This window comes from Heteronotia binoei, chromosome 2 (genome assembly GCF_032191835.1).
Source record: "Heteronotia binoei isolate CCM8104 ecotype False Entrance Well chromosome 2, APGP_CSIRO_Hbin_v1, whole genome shotgun sequence".
Classification (NCBI taxonomy): Eukaryota; Metazoa; Chordata; class Lepidosauria; order Squamata; family Gekkonidae; genus Heteronotia; species Heteronotia binoei.
The window spans coordinates 64,090,255-64,103,111 of NC_083224.1; the positions used below are offsets into that span (position 1 = coordinate 64,090,255).

The 12,857-nt window shown below is 45.4% G+C and overlaps 1 protein-coding gene across 1 annotated transcript in view; it reads right to left on the reverse strand.

The window, feature by feature from the left end:
* The window catches only part of LRIG2 (leucine rich repeats and immunoglobulin like domains 2), a 74,320-nt gene extending 62,956 nt beyond the window's left edge, over positions 1-11,364 (reverse strand). Inside the window, exon 1 of the mRNA XM_060231213.1 lies at positions 11,040-11,364. Within this exon, the coding sequence (XP_060087196.1) occupies positions 11,040-11,257 (218 nt within the window). The 5' untranslated portion in view covers positions 11,258-11,364. The remainder of the gene's footprint in view (positions 1-11,039) is intronic.
* Positions 11,365-12,857: the final 1,493 nt, after the last annotated feature.

Genomic DNA, 12,857 nt, shown 5'->3' on the forward strand with positions numbered 1-12,857 from the left:
TGATCTCCGACACCCTTCTTGCTGAAGTGATCACTATTAAGAAGATTGTCTTTAAGCGTAACCATCTTAGAGAAATGCCTTGAATAGGCTCAAAGGGTGTTTTAGTGAGTGCGGACAAGACAGTGTGTAGACGCCATGTCGGAAACCTTTGAGTCTGCGGAGGGTGCTTGAGGGTGGCTCCCCTTAAGAACCTCTGTACATGTGCATGCTTGGAGGGATCTTTACCTTGTATCAGTCCCAATATGGAAGGTAGAGCTGCTACCTGTCTCCGTAAGGTGGCTGGTTTCAGTCCAGATTGTAATCCATCTTGTAGGTATTCCAATATGTCTTGAAATGATGGATTTAGTGGATCTTTTGCTTTTCTGCGACACCACCTATGAAAAGCTTTCCAAGTGGTATTGTAAATTCTAATGGTGGACTTCTTTCTTGAGGCCAATAATGTGTCAGTGATCTTTGAAGAATAACCTAACTTCAGGAATGTAGACCGTTGAATTTCCACATGGTCAACTGCAGCCAATCTGGATGTGGATGCCAAACTGGACCCTGCATCAACACGTCTGGAATGATTTCTAGCCGGAGAGGCTGAGTGGTTGATAGCCTTTGGATAGATGAGAACCATGGGCGTCGTGGCCACCACGGGGCTACTAATATGACCCGTGCTTTCTGATGTTGTACCTGTTGAAGAAACCTTGATAACACTGGAATCAGGGGAAGGCATACAGTAGGCCCTGAGGCCAACTCACTGTCAGTGCGTCCACCGCTGCCGCAGCCGGGTGAAAAAATCTGGTGCAAAAGGTTGTTACCTGGTAGTTGTCATGAGAAGCAAACAGGTCCATTATAGGTTGACCAAACTGTTCGACTATCTGCTGGAATATTGACGTCTTTAATCTCCATTCCCCTGGTTCTATGGTTGTTCGGCTGAGCCAATCTGCTTGAACATTGGCAATGTCCTTGATGTGTTCTGCCCTGATGGAAAGAAGGTGGTGTTCCGCCCAGTTGAATAATGTCTTTGCTTCCCTGGACAGAGCTGATGACCTCGAGCCCCCCTGATGGTTCAGGTAGGACTTCGCAGCCACATTGTCTGTTCTTACTAGTACATGCTGTTTCTGTACCTGATCGGTGAAGAATAATAGGGCTAGGCGTATTGCTCGTAGTTCCAATACATTGATCGGCAGTTGGGTTTCTGACGGTAACCATCGACCCTGTGTTGGTATGTTGTCGAGCGTTGCTCCCCAACCTGACAGACTGGCATCTGTGAACAGCTGCATCTCTCTGGGAAGATAGTAAACTCTCCCTTGTCGCAGATTGGAATTCCTGGACCACCACATCAGAGATTTCTTGACCTCTAATGTGACCTTGATCTGTGGATTCTGTTTTGTCATAATCTGGTACTTGTAAGGGCGGATTAACCTTTGTAACGATTTTGTATGTAATCTGCCCCACTGAACTGCACCTATGTTTGAGATGAGCAAACCCATCAATTTGGCTAAAGTCAATAATGGAGTGTGAGTGTTCCAAATGACTAAATTCACGAGTTGCTTGGTTTTCTGTATCTTGTCGTTCGGAAGATAGAGTTCTTTCGTGTATCTATAATCATCCCCAAGTGTTCCAACCTTTGTGTTGGTTCTAGAGAGCTCTTGGCTATATTTATAAGAAAGCTGTGTTCCTGTAGACACTGCATAGTTGCTTGGACATCCAACAGAGCTTTCCGGGGTCGTCTAGGTATGGATGAACGTGTATCCCCTGTTGTCCGAGATGTGCCACAACATTTACCATCACCTTCATGAATACCCTGGGGGCCGTGGCTAGACCGAAGGGAAGCGCTCTGAATTGAAAGTGTCTGTTCCCCACACAAAACCGAAGGAACCAGCGATCAGATAGCTGGATCGGAATGTGCAAATAAGCTTCCGTGAGATCCAGTGAGGTGAGGAACTCTCCTGGTTGTAAGACCTCTGAGATTGACTTCAGGGTCTCCATACGAAAGTGTTGTAGATGAATGAATCTGTTGAGAAACTTTAGATCAAGTATTGCTCCCCAGTCCCTGTTTTTCTTGGGAACCGTGAAGAATACTGAATAAACACCTCGACCCCTCTGATCTGTTGGAACGTGTTCTATGGCATTGATCTCTAAGAGATGTGTGATGGCCTTGTTCATTATAGATCTTTTTGTAGAGTTCTTCCGGATCGGGGACACCAGAAAACGTTCCGGTGGAATGCTTTTGAATTCTATTGCATACCCGCATGACACGATTTCTAATGTCCAGCCATCTGTTTGGGAAGCCTCCCAAGCGTCTTGAAAATATTGAAGTCTTCCCCCTACTGGAGTTGAAGTCCGGTCACACCTTGTTGAATTTTGGCTCACGGTCCTGCTTGTCTCTACGCTCTGAATTCTGCTTGTTGAATCTAGGATTATTGAACCCTTTTCTGAAGGGTTGTCTTGGTTGGTTCCAGGATGATCTCTTGTTATCTGCATAGGATCTTGATCTGGCCAATGTGTGTGAGGAACGAAAGGACCGAGAAAAGAAGCTTCTTCTGTCAGTTCTGCGAATGTTCCTTGGCATGGCTTTCTTTTTGTCTTTGGTTTCCGCTAAGATCTTATCTAAGGCACTACCAAAGAGCTTTTCTCCTTGAAATGGATACGATATCACGATTTGTTTGGAATGGTTGTCTGCAGGACATGCTCTAAGTCAGATGCCTCTTCTGGCTACTGCCCCTGACGCCAGACCTCTGGAACAGAAGGTGAGGGCATCTAGAGAAGGGTCAGCCGTGAACTCTGCCGCTTTAAGTAGTCTGGTGGTTCCCTCCATCAATTTCTTATTATTTTTGGTAGCAGTTGAGAGAGACTTCTAGCCCAGACTATGGCTGCTCTAGATACAACAGATAATGCAGTACATGCCTTAATTGCCATAGTTGCTGCCTCGTGTGATCTTTTTAGTGCTAGGTCAAGTTTCTTGTCCCAGTTGTCTCTAATGGAACTATGCCCGTCTTCTGACACCAAACCCGGATTTTGAAGAGCCGTCACTGGTGCGTCCACTACTGGAACCTGCAACATTTCGTTTGCAAAAACAGGCAAATCATATAACTTTTTTACAAAGGCAGGAAACTGCCGATTAGTGTTAGGTTTTCCCCATTCAGCTTTTAATTGTCTCTCAAAGAATTGTGGAAAAGGGAAAACCTTGGTAGTGCGTGTGAGCCTGGGAAAAACTCCCTATCCCCAGTAGTTTTATTCCTGGGATTGGTATCGGTACTGGGATTCTCCTCCCCAGAGGCAGAATCTTGGAGCGCCAGTGCTGCCATGACCCTGGTTAACAAATACTGATAGTAATCAGCTTTAAAGCAGTGAACTGACTGCTCAGGGACACAGACATTCTCCACCTCCTCATCTGAAATAAAACTCTCTTGATCTTTGGATTGTGACTCCACATCCAAATGATTCTCCTCTGAATGTTCCTCAAACAATCTAGAGTTAGTGATCTCTTTTCTGGCTGCCTTAGTTGGCTAGTTGCGCTCTCTGGAAAGATTTTTCTCTGGGGGCCTTGAGGAGGAAGAAGGAAGGGAAGGAGATCTGGATCCCACTGACCCCATGCCCATAGCCTCTGATTGACAGGCATTAAACATTTCTGCTCTAATAGTTTGTTGGAGCATAAGAACATAAGAGAAGCCATGTTGGATCAGGCCAATGGCCCATCCAGTCCAACACGCTGTATCACACAGTGGTAAAAAAATATATACACACACACACACACACACTGTGGCTAATAGCCACTGATGGACCTCTGCTCCATATTTTTATCTACCCCCCTCTTGAAGCCGGCTATGTTTGCAGCCGCCACCACCTCCTGTGGCAGTGAATTCCACATGTTAATCACCCTTTGGGTGAAGAAGTACCTCCTTTTATCCGTTCTAACCCGACTGCTCAGCAATTTCATTGAATGCTCATGAGTTCTTGTATTGTGAGAAAGGGAGAAAAGTACTTCTTTCTCTACCTTCTCCATCCCATGCATAATCTTGTAAACCTCTATCATGTCACCCCGCAGTCGACGTTTCTCCAAGCTAAAGAGCCCCAAGCGTTTTAACCTTTCTTCATAGGGAAAGTGTTCCAAACCTGTAATCATTCTAGTTGCCCTTTTCTGCACTTTTTTTAATGCTATAATATCCTTTTTGAGGTGTGGTGACCAGAATTGCACACAGTATTCCAAATGAGACCGCACCATCAATTTATATAGGAGCATTATGATACTGGCTGATTTGTTTTCAGTTCCCTTCCTAATAATACCCAGCATGGCATTGGCCTTTTTTATTGCAATCGCACACTGTCTTGACATTTTCAGTGAGTTATATACCACAATCCCAAGATCTCTCTCTTGGTCAGTCTCTGCCAGTTCACACCCCATCAACTTGTATTTGCAGCTGGGATTCTTGGCCCCAATGTGCATTACTTTGCACTTGGCCACATTGAACCTCATCTGCCACGTTGACGCCCACTTACCCAGCATAGTCATAAATTCAATAGAAAATGGCACTTTAGGGTACAGTACATTACCACTTCGTTGTATTAGGGCTGGGTCGATCGTTGAGGCGTGCTCCGATAGGGGGTGGCCTCCTGTATTGTCTCCTGCCGGAAGATTGGTAACTGTCCCAAGGGGCAAAGCATAAGGCTCCTGGCGCCTGTCTGGCGAAATGCGCGCCAAAAATCCTCCTTTAAAATGGCTGCTGTCAGATTCGAGCCTCTGGTGGGGAGGAACTTCAAACCCTTCCGTTGAAGCCCCTGGACATTTCAGCCCATGGTGACTAAAGTCACTAAAACGGGCAACGTTGCCGGGAACCGCAGCAAGCTGGAAAGACATGCCGGTCCCGGGGTCCACTCCCACAGCCTCAGTGCAAGGACTTACGGAGGACGCGTCTTCTAGGAACTCATCCCTGAAATTTTCCATCTGCCGCTCTTTGCCGCACTCCGCATGTGAAGGCAAGGAAAACAAAAAGTCAGCCGCTTTAAAAGCAGCCGCGCCGCTCTCTCAGCTACTGTGGAGGTGTGAAGGCAGATGGAAAGTGAAAGTAGCTCAGTGTAACCGATTGGAATTTCAGAAGACTGTTAGAGGAGTAAGGTTGGGAAAAAAGGAAGAATTAGGTTCCTATCTTCTAAAAGCTAAACTAGCTAGTTGCTCTAGAGGCAGGAAAGAAACCGAGGAGATCTGGGTGCTCCAGGGTCTAGGAAGAAGAATTATTCTATTTCCTGCCCCCCTGACAAGATGGTGGAAAGCACCCAAGATGGCCTCCGACTCAGAGGGAGAATATGGACTTTACTACCAGAGGATTCAGAGACAGCCGCAGGCATAGACAGTTTTAATAGGGGATTAGACAGATTTATGGAGGATAGGTCTATTAATGGCTACTAGTCATGGTGACTAAAAGGAAGCATCCACGTTCAGAGGCAGTACACCTCTGAGTACCAGCACCAGGAGGCAGCTTCAGTGGAAGGCATTAGCCTCAGTGCTCTGTTGTTGGTCTTCCCAAGGAACTGGTTGGCCACTATGTAAGACAGGATGTTGGACTAGATGGAACTACTGGTTTAATCCAAAAGCAATTTTCTTATGTTCTTACTTAGGAGCTTTTGAGATAAGAGAACTAAGCCCTCTTATAGGTGAATAACAGGTTAAAGACTTAGAACCAGTAGAAAATAAACATCACTTGTGTGTTGACAAAAGAATCCAATAGTCACTGTTATAGCACCTCTATAACCATAAGTACATACTACCACTGAAGCAGCCATCCATGAGGCTATCTAGCCATGAGACAGAGAAGAAACTATCACCATGTTCAATCAAGGACAACTAGTAAAAAAAAAAATTAAACCAACAAAAATAGAATATAGCTCTTACAGCTCTCTTAACTGAACGGAAGGCTTCAAACAAGAATACAAAATTACACTCAAATTTTAATGTGCATAGGGATGGGCAGGGACCAGAAAAATGGTCTATAGGCAGGCAGGCCCTGCCACAAGGCAAACTAGGCGACTGCCTAAGGCGCTGGCCTTCTGGGAGTGCTGAATTGGGTGTCCCCATGTGACTTGGTGATGTTATCAGTGCGGTGAGGAGGCACCAGAAGTTAGCCTTGCCTAGTATTGCCAGACAGTCTAGGGCCAGCCCTGCATAGGTTCGTGGCCCGTGGGCTTCACAGACTACAAATTTCCACAGACCTTTTTAACAGACTGATCCATAGTCCATACCTCCCCCTCCATTGCTAAGTCACCCCACCATGGCAGGGTGACTCAGGCAGGGAAGGGAGTGCTTTTAAATGCCTCCGCCACCTCCTCCTGAGGGATGGAAGATTCTTCTGACAAGCACAATTTACACTGAGATCATTGTGCTTTGCTGTTTTCTTTGAGACTTGATCGCTCTCTCTCTCACACACGCACGTTGAGTGCATTGGGATGAGAATTAAAAGGAAAATATTTTGCCTTACTCTGAAAAGTTTTTTAAAAGATTAGATTTTCCTGTTTTTATTTTCTTTCAAAAAGACCCTGATTAGGATTAGATCACCTGGATTGGATTCCATTGTTTAATTACTGTAAATAAATGGCTAGGTATTTAAAATATATATATCTATGGTTCCAAATGTTCCAGTTCAGCACGTCTCCCTTTCTCCCCTCCCACCTTGCTGGCTGCCCTTCTTCCTTCCTCCTTGGTTTTTTTAAAACTGTTTCATTATTATCAATAGCACTGGGTAGATTTTGATCAGTCTGAAATCAACACATTACTTCACTTGGGGAGATCCCCCTCTCCAGTTTAAACAGATGAAGAAAAAAAAGAAACCTAACAGCACAAATTGCAATCTTTATTAGTGGAAAGGAACAAGAGTCTATTAGCACACGATGGAATTTGTGGCAGGGTGTGAGCTTTCATGACTCACTCCTCACTTCTTCAGATACAGCTAGAATGTGAATTCATTGGTCCTCATAACTTTGAGAATGGAGGGATTTCAGATGCCAAATGACAATAGCAGGCATTGGTAATGAGTCAGGAAACCTAGCTCTCAGTTCAGTCCTGGAGGATGTACTGTCTTGAGCTTCATTATCAGTTGCAATTTAGCAGTCTCTCTTTCTAATCCCCCTTTGAAATTCCTTTGTAAGAGAACTACTTAGGTCAGCAACTGAACATCCTGGAAGGTTAAACATTCTCCCAATGTTTTTTGAATGTTGTAATTTCTAATATCAGACTTATTCCCATTTATTCTTTGCAACCTGCTGGACTGAATTCTCCTGGACCGAACTGAGACCAAGATTTCCAGTCTCGTTACCAATGCATTACCTCCATGCCTACTATTCCTCTGTATATCACATCTAATCCAATCAAGCCTGCTATTGTCATTCACCTGCAATTGCCATTTGGCATCTGAAGTCACCTTTATAAAGTTTATATCTCTGGTATCTTGTATTGCATTTTATAGCACACATGGCCTGGGCCAACGAAGTAACATTTATGTAAGATCTAGCTGTTGTGACAAATGAGTTTGACATCTCTGACCTACACTTAGTAGCACACCATTTTTGAAATAGGAATCATAAGCAACAATGGCACTTTAAAAGGAAAAGCCATTTTTCCAATTAAATTTAAAGAATGGCTAACAGCTGTTCAAGATTTACCTAATCAAACAGGGCAGAAAGTATTTATCATGCTGTGCATTTATGGCTGCAACTGTATGTACTCCTACACAGGAACAATTTTCACTGAACTCAGTGGGACATTCTTCTAAGTAAACACACACAAGATCAGACTGCAAATATCCTAATCAAAGCATCGACATGGTAGATTTAAAATTAGACTATAATACAGTCACGTGTATTGTTCTGTAAGTACTTCTTGGTGCTCACGTGCTAAAGGAAATGTTACTTCTAATATGGCAAATATGGGTAAAAGTAGTCCCCTGTGCCAGCACTGAGTTATTACTAACCCATGGGGTGACATCACATCATGATGTTTTCTTGGCAGACGTTTTGTTATGGTGTGGTTTACCATTGCCTTCTCCATTCATCTGCACTTTACCCTAGCAAGCTGGGAACTCATTTTACTGACCTCAGAAGGATGGGAGGCTGAGTCAACCTTGAGTTGGCTATCTGAACTCAGTTTCTGCCATGATTGAACTCAGGTCATGAGCAGAGCTTGGACTGCAGTACTGCTGCTTACTGAAGATCCAGTTTGACGTAGTGGTTAAGTGCACAGACTCTTATCTGGGAGAACTGGGTTTGATTACCCACTCCTCCCCTTGTACCTGCTGGTATGACTAAGTCAGTCACACATCTCTCAGAGCTGTTCTGTTCAACAGCAGTTTCTGTCAGAGCTCTCTCAGCCACACCTATCTCATAAGGTGTCTGTTGTGGGGAAGGGAAAGGAGATTGTAAGCCATTCTGAGACTCCAAGTGAAGGGCAGGATATATATCCAATCTCTTATTCTTCTTACCACTCTGGGTGCTTTTTTGTCCAACTGTTTGCAATTTTTCCCCTCATACATGTGCATGTAATATGGCAAGAGAATGTGACAAAGGATGTGCAAAACAACTGTTATTCTTTAAAGGGCTGTGAGACATTTTCTTATTTAGGGGGTTACTTTATCCTACCCTCTTGCTCTCTGGTTATGTTCAGAGGCATGATCAACTCAGTCACTTGGTTTGACTTACATTTCCTAGAGTGCATCAGATTTATTCCATGTCCTTTAATTAGCAACTACTTTCTGCAAATAGTGGCAAGAGAAGAAACACTATTAAGAACCAGTCTCAAAATTTAAACGTTTTACATAACTTGGCATATGTGAACCTATTCATTTAATCTGAATATAAAAGGTTAGGAATACTGCATATGTGATATCTATATAGATGGTAGCATTGGGAATAGAATTGACAAATAGCATTCTGCAGAAAGGAGTATGAATACTCACATGCGTCACAAACACACTAATGCACACCAACACTATCGGACTAGTTTTCCATATGAGATTTAAAAACATTATTTTGTATTATTCAACAGTACTTAGCACATGGTTCTTTTAACCACCAATGAGACATCTACATAATTTACAAAATAAATGCATTGTATACTCTGGGCACATACTAATTTAACAGTCATTTCCTTCCCTCCAGGGAACCTTGGGAACTGTAGTTCTGTGAAGGGGGGGGGGGTAGAGATCAAACATAAAATTAATCACGTTTTTACCAATCTACAATCCCAAGGATACTCTGGGGAAGTTTGCATGTTTACATGACAACTAACTGGGATATTTCTTGAAAAGTACAGAAGGATTAATGTTTCTTTTCAGAAAATGCTTTAAAGCTTGCCTTTCAGAAACTAGGAATCAGAGCCACAGAGGTTGAAGCACTCAGTAAAAACTGAGACCCAAGCCACTTTAATAGATTTTTCAAAATGAAAAAATACCATGATCTACCCCAATATCCATTAAGATATCCTTAAGCACCAGTAACTGACGGCCCATCTAACTTCTACCCCAAGACATGCAACAGACAAGAGTGATCAACAGTTCAAATCCACACTCTGCCATGGAGTCAGGGCCAGCTTGCCCACTAGGCAAACTAGGCAACCAAATTTGGCCTCCCCCCCCCCATCCCCTAGGCAAATACCTATTTGCCTCCCCAGCTTCCTTCTCCCTCTCTCCCTCTCTATTTTAATGCCTGGAACTGCGGTAAAGTGCTGGGTTCTGGGGCTCTTGAAAGGCCTCTTCCCCCCCGCCAATCAACTAATCGGTGGGTAAAACCGTGCCAGAGGCTGCCACCTCCTATGCCACCCTCTGGCGCACTCACGATCAGCGTGAGGTTAGCAGCAGCGGGACGGACGAGCAAGGCGCTTTACCATGGTTCCAGACATTAAAATAGAGAGACAAGGAGGGATGAGGTGGTGCTGCGGGTGGGGGACGGTGCTGCAGGGGGGGCGGCGGATGTGGCATTGCTGGGGAGCAGGGAGCAGCAAGGCTTCCTAGGGCGCTAAGCCCCATAGAGCTGGCCCTGCATGGAATCTATCCAGGGACTTTAGGACAGTCACAGACTCTTAACTTTAAGCTGCTATAGCCACCTAAGGTAGTTATGAGCACAAAATGAAGGGAGATAAACATGTGGCCAACCTCAGCTTCTCGGGCACAGAGTAGATTTAGGACATTTTTGTACTACCTCTCCAGATTCCTGTTCAAGGTGGTTTGTAAATAAAGGAACAACAATTCAGTAATCTACTTAATGAAAAATACCATCATATACATTTAATTCATTGTTCAGCCACAGATGACCTAATATGCTTAAAAGCAGCAACCTTAGTGACATTCAGTTACAAATGCATGGTATGTTCAGATTCCCGTGTAGCTGGTAACATTCACCAAGTAGCCTTGAAGTACCATTGACAGCTACCCCTTACTGGCCAATTTTCTAGCACTCCACAACCCCACAGAAAAGAACAGCATGTTTTATTTTAGAATACTTTTAGTGCAAATCTCAACCACTGCCAACAAACAAGCCCATATGAACTTCCATAGGAGACAAATGAAATCCGGTGGTCTGAAAGGCCAATTACAGATGCCACAACGCGACAAACTACTTTGCTGCAACACATTTAAGACTGCTGGATCGCCGAATCCTTCCAGATATTCAAACAAAACAAACATCAAAACCCCTCCATACAGAATGAAAAGGGGGGGGGGGGAGAGAAAGAATAAAAGAGATTCCATTTTTGGGGAAGCTGGCACTTGCTATCCTACCCCGACACATCGAGGTTTATCCACACAATCACCTGCCTTCCGTGCGGTGCGTACATATGCCCGTGCGTGTGAAAACAAATACCCAATCCTATTCTCTAGAGTTTGGCCCCCCCAAGTGAAGACATCAATAATAAAGGAAAGGAACATGATTTCACAGACCATGACTCTGCTTAGCCACGGGAAGGCACCTGCCGTGTCGACGGCTACTCCTTGATACAACTCCTCAGACAACTCACAGCCCCACAATGCTAGAGAATTAAGGAGGCGCAGCCGGGCAGGAAAAATACTCACAACGCGGTAGTGCCGAGAGGCAAGGAAGAAAGCAGGCCCGGTTCCAGGCTCCGGCCCGACAGACCGAGACGGCTACAATCCAACAGCCCTCGCCGGCAAGAGCAGGGCGAGGCGTTGGCGCAGGGCTCTCCAGCCGCCTCCTGGAAGAGGAGAAGCAGCAGCACCGCCAGAGGCGGCGGCACGGGCGCCCCCAGTCCAAAGCCCGAGCCCGGCCTCATCTTCCCTTTCTTCCCCGCACCAAAGGCCCAACCAGGCCGCCCCGCTACGAACTCGACTTCACCCCCCCCCCCCCCGCCTATGCGCAGAGCGAGCGCCGAGAGGAGGAGACAGCTAGGGCCTGGATCGACTCTGCGCATGCGCCCCAGGAAGCCATAACCGGGGTGGAAGAAAGCGGCTGCTGGGATGAGGAGGCGGGATAAAGTGAATACGGGCGGAGCATAGAAAGGGCATAAATGTTCTCTGCAGCGGGAAATATAAGCTATGCTAAGGGTGCTTTGTAGGTTGCTCTTCCTCGTGCACGTTTACTCGGAAGTAAACCAACAGTTTTGAAGAGCCTGTCTTCCTTAAAGCGTGCAGCCTTTATTTATCCATTTCTTCGGGGGGGGGGGGGTTCCAAAATCAATAGCCCGATCTCCCCTCCCCCCAATTGCGTGACAATTTTTCTAACGTCGCTCTGTTGGCCTTGCGACGGACACGGGAGGATGGGCCATGCACCGGTTGGTTTTGTAGCCTGAGCATAGGGAAGGAGATCATGGATTGGGCCCATACGGTAATCGAAAAGCGTTGTTGTTTAGCATCGTATTCTCAGAACCATGGAGACTTGTGACACCTTTGGTACTAAGAGGTAAAGCTTTTCATTGGCCAGAGCCCCAGAAATCTTACAATGCAATAAATTCGTTAGCCTGTAATGTTCGCATGATGCTGTTTTTTTTTAAGGTCTGGGATTAAATCCAATTGAACTCTATTCTTTAACTGCTGTTCTCCCCAAAGCTGTTTTCACTGTTCTCCATTGCTCTGTTTTACCCTCACAACAACCACCCTGTGAGGTAGATTAGGCTGTGTGTGTGCAGCTGACCCAAGAATCACTGGCAGAATAGGAATTTGAACCTGGATTTACCAGGTACCCCAGGCCCATAGCCAGAAAATGTTGGGTGGAGGGGCCTGGGAGATTAATTAAAAATTTGGTGAGGGGGCCTTAGGGCTTGGCTGCTTCTTCCCTCCAGCGGCCAGCCCGCCCAGGCCCAGCTCTCTTTCCCACTGTTGCTCTCTCTCACTGTCACTCTCTTGCTCTCCCCCTCCCTGTCCTTCTTGCTCTCTCTCTCTTCCCCTCTTCTTGTGGCTTCCCCCTTTGCTGTTGCTCTTTCGATCTCGCTTTCCCCCTCACTATCGCTGTTGCGCTCTCTCTCTCTCTCTCTCTCTCTCTCTCTCTCTCCCCTTCACTCTCCAATACAGGGACCCTACAGAGGGAAGGGGAGGTTTGAATAGGCCTGCCCATCCATAGCTATGGGCCTGGGTACTAATCTGACACTAACCACCATACCAGCTTTGAGTAAACATGTAGGAGTGGGATGTTGAAATTAGCCTGCACTGCCTGTCTTAACCATACTTCAGAGTCCAGCTGCTTGAAAGAAAAAAATTACTATTTAGTTAAATGGCATTAGAGCAAACAAAGCATGTGTATGTGGTACAGTGGTATCCCTTGCCTGCTAATCTGAAACAAAACATATTGGCTTTCTGTCTTGACAATATGTAAAAGTGCTAGGTAAGATGCAGCCAGTATTTTGCTAAAGTCCGTAACAGCTTGAAATTGCGCAAGTC